Source organism: Bison bison, unplaced genomic scaffold, assembly GCF_000754665.1.
Source record: "Bison bison bison isolate TAMUID 2011002044 unplaced genomic scaffold, Bison_UMD1.0 scf7180017864043, whole genome shotgun sequence".
NCBI classification, from domain to species: domain Eukaryota; kingdom Metazoa; phylum Chordata; class Mammalia; order Artiodactyla; family Bovidae; genus Bison; species Bison bison.
The window spans coordinates 8078597-8082607 of record NW_011494615.1 but is presented as its reverse complement, the minus strand read 5'-3'; the positions used below and the strand labels follow the sequence as shown (position 1 = coordinate 8082607).

The 4011-nt window shown below is 46.2% G+C and overlaps 1 protein-coding gene across 1 annotated transcript in view; it reads right to left on the bottom strand.

Annotated features, from left to right (window-relative positions):
• The window catches only part of DYNC1LI1 (dynein, cytoplasmic 1, light intermediate chain 1), a 53499-nt gene extending 53196 nt beyond the window's left edge, over positions 1-303 (bottom strand). Inside the window, exon 1 of the mRNA XM_010835548.1 lies at positions 1-303. This exon is cut by the window's left edge and continues 7 nt beyond it. Coding sequence (XP_010833850.1) covers positions 1-138 — 138 coding nt within the window. The 5' untranslated portion in view covers positions 139-303.
• Positions 304-4011: the final 3708 nt, after the last annotated feature.

Here is a 4011-nt window from a genome sequence, read left to right as displayed (position 1 = left end):
CTGTCCGTCCTCGTCGTCGCCTGCCGCGGCGCCGCCGTTGCCCGACGCTAGCTCGTTGGCCAAGGGGCCGCCTGTGTAAGTCGCGGTTAATCCTGGCGGGCAGGAACCGAAGGAGCCGACTCGCCCCACAGCCGCCATCTTGGTAGGGAATCACACCGCTCCCGGCAAAGCTGAATGAGCGCAGCGGCGGCGGCGGGAACCCGGATATGGAGCGTTCGGCTCACGGGAGCGAGGCGGGGCATGCGGGGGTGGGACCCAAGCTCTGCAGGGACTGAAGGAGTAAGAGAGGGCGAACTGCGCGTGCGCTGCAGGCTGGCCGGCGCGGCGGGGGTGCGCGTGCGCAGATTGCCCGGCCGGCCGGCCGCCCTGCCGCAGCGCCAGTCCTAAGCTCTGCGGGTTGATTGCCGCCACCCCCACCCCTCCTGCAGTCCTGGGCTGCAGCCGGGCGCCTTGGGGTGTGTCAGGGGAACAATGCTCGCTCTCTCTCTTCCCCCCCATTTCCCCTTCGGGTCCACAAACCTCGTAGCGGGTGTGAAATTCCTGCACTGTCACTGCTATCCCGGCTGCTGCAATTAGAATTGGTTTTTCTGTTTACCTGAGACACAGCTGTCATCCTGCAATCTTCTTTCACCATTGTTGTGCGGGTTCTGTTTGCCTCATTCCTGTGTCTTCTTTCGTTATTTTAGTGGAGAACTTCCTCCGTTGGTTTTATGAGAGAAAAAAAGTAGGGTATGGCTACGTTTTGGGAGACCTGTATTCAATCAAGGTCCAGGTGAAAGCTTAATGAAGGAATAATTGATAAAGGTGTTAATGATCTTAAGAGATCTTGCTAAGGGGTTAGCAAGAGCAGGAAGATTTAGGGCTGAAGGGAAAAAGAAAGGAATGTTCACTAGAATCCAGAGAGCTGTAGCTATAAGAAAAGTGTTGATGAGCAAGATCTGTGGCTTTGAGTAAATGAACACAGCACTGACCTCTCTCATTCTGCCCTGAGGTATCCCACCTGTGTCACATCCGCCAAAGCCATCAGAAGCCAAAACGCAAGAGAACTCGAGCAAAGGAATCCATGCAGGTTTACCTATCTGAGCACAAAAAGGGATCGGGAAGAGCAAACAGAAGAGACCCAGCTCACTTTGTCTGTTTGAAAATGCAGTCTATACTCATTGATAGTTTGGCTGGGTATAGAATTCTTAGGATGCAAATTATCTTCCCTTATGTTTTTTTAAGGCCTTTACCCCTTGTCTGCTAGATTTTAGTGCTGTCATAGAGAAATCCAAAGCCATTTTGATTCCTACTCCTTTGTTATGTAGTCTTTTTTTTTTTTCTTTTCCTACTTGGAGGCCTTTAGAACTTGCACAGATTTCCACTAACACACATACCACTTCCAGTTTCTGCACTGTCACACTAATTATCCTGCCAAGTACCATAGACAAATAATTCATACTCTTACTCTAAACCAACAGCCACTTCTGCACTAGATTCCATCTCCTCTCCACCACTCCAGGGCATTGCTCCAACAATTCTCCCCGCCTTTCTCTAGATAATCATTTATTGATTTCAACTGGATCATTTTCTCTTGGCCCTCCCTACTCTTTCACCAGCTACTGCTACATTTCTTTCCTCCCTTTTACAGCAAAACTCTTTAAAATAGTTGTCTTTACATGCTATCTTCAATTCCTCTTCCCCTTTGGTCTTAGAACTCACTTCAGTCAGATTTTTACCCCATGACTCCACAGAAACTGCTCTTATCCTTGTAGTCAGTGATCTCCTTATTACTAAATCCAATGGTGAATTCTACTTCCTTGTCTTTTTAGCCTTTCAACAACATATTCTATAGCTGATCATCCTTGCTTGATATTCTTCTTTACATGGCTTCCTGGTCACCATGTTCTCTTGCAGTTTTTTTCCTGTGTCACTAGCTGCTGCTCCTCAGTCTCCTCCAGCATTTCCTCATTTTCTTGACCACTTAATGGCTCAGGGCTCAGTATTTGTTCCTCTTCTCTATCTATACCCAATCCTTTGGTGATCTCATATAGTCTCAATAAATTCCATCTGTATGATAAATCTCCCAGATTTTTCTCTCCAGCCTAGAGCTCCATCTAGAACTCCAGATTAATACATGCCAACTGTTTCTTCCACATCTTCACTTGGATATTGAACAGCAGTATCAAACTCAGCATGCTTTAAACTGAGTATCTGACCTCTCCCCCCAAATTCTGTATCACCCATCACCTACCCTAGTGATCCCCAACCTTTTTGGCACCAGGGACCAGTTTCATAGAAGACAATTTTTCCATGGATAAGGGAGGGGGATTTGAGTGATGGGGAGCAGTTGTATATACAGATAAAGCTTCACTTGCTTGCCTGCCATTCACCTCCTGCTGTGTGGCCTAGTTCCTAACAGGCTACAGACAAGTACTGGGGGTTGGGGACCCCTGACCTAACCCACTAGGTAGCAGTTCCTTATTGCCTAAGTTATTCTTGACTCCTCCTTTCCCTTCACATAGCACAATTGAATACATCAGGAATCCAAAAGTCTTTACCTTCAAAATATACCCACAATCCAACTTCTTAACACTCACCCTCTGATGCTACTGTGAGCTATCTTCTCTTGCCTGAATTGCTATAAAAGGCTCTTCAATACAGCAGCTGGAGGGATCTTTTAGAAATATGAACCAGGAGTACCCTGGTGGTCCAGTGGTTAGGACTCAGGGCTTTCACTGCTGTGGCCTGGGTTCAATCCCTGGTCAGGGAACTAAGACCTCACAAGCTGGCTTTAAATATATATATATATATATATACACACACATATACATATACATATATATATATAATTTTACTCTTTTACTCAAAATCCTATAGTGGTTTCTCATTTCAATCAGTAAACTCCAAACTCCTTCAATGACCCACAAAGTCTACAGAAGCTGGCCCCCATTGCCTCTCTGGACTTTTCTGCTCTAATTGGTCCCTCAGTTTCCCTACTCAGTCATACTGGTCCCACTGCTGTTCTTTAAACATATTGTGTATCCCTTTGATTTAGCTGTTTCCTCTGCCAGGAAGGAGATATTGAAAGTGAAAATGTCAGTCACTCAGTCATTCCCAACTCTTTGTGACCCCATGGACTGTAGCCCACAAGGCTCCTCTGTCCATGGGATTTTCCAGGCAACAATACTGAAAAGGGTTGCCATTTCCTCATCCATGATATCTTTCCCAACCCAGGGCTCAAACTCTGGTCTCCCACACTGCAGGCAGAGTCTTTACCATCTGAACCACCAGGGAAGCCCATGAAGGAGATAAGGAGCTGCCAAAACAATATCTTCCCCCAAATAGCCACCTGGCTACCTTCCTCTCCACCTTCAATGTCTTCGTTCAGTTCTCAGCTTCTAGATGAAGTCTACCCTGACTACCCTATTCAATGCTGAAATTTAAATCTTCACCTCTGCAATTCCAGGTTCTTCTTATCTTACCTGTCTTTTTGTTTTCCATAACACTACCTTCTGATATAATATAAGATGTACAGATTATTACTTCGTAACCTACTACCATCATCCTCTATATCTGCAAGGGATTGGTTCTAGGACCCCCAAACAGATACCAAAATCGATGGATGCTCAAGTATATGAAATGGGGTAGTTTTGCATTACACCTTCGCACACCTTCCATATACTTTAATCATCTCTTTGTTGTTTAATGACTAAGTTGTGTCTGACCCTTTTGCAACCCCATGGACTGTAACCCACCAGACTCCTCTGTCCATGAGATCCCCTAGGCAAGAATCCTGGAATGGGTTGACATTTTATTATCCAGGAGATCTTCCTGACTCAGGGATCAAATTTGTGTCTCCTGCATTGGCAGACAGATTCTTTATTGCTGAGCCACCAGTTCAGCTCAATTACTCAGTCGTGTCCAACTCTTCGTGACCCCATGGACTGCAGCACGCCAGGCCTCCCTGTCCATCACCAACTCCTGGAGTTTACTCAAACTCATCTCCACTGAGTCGGTGATGCCATCCAG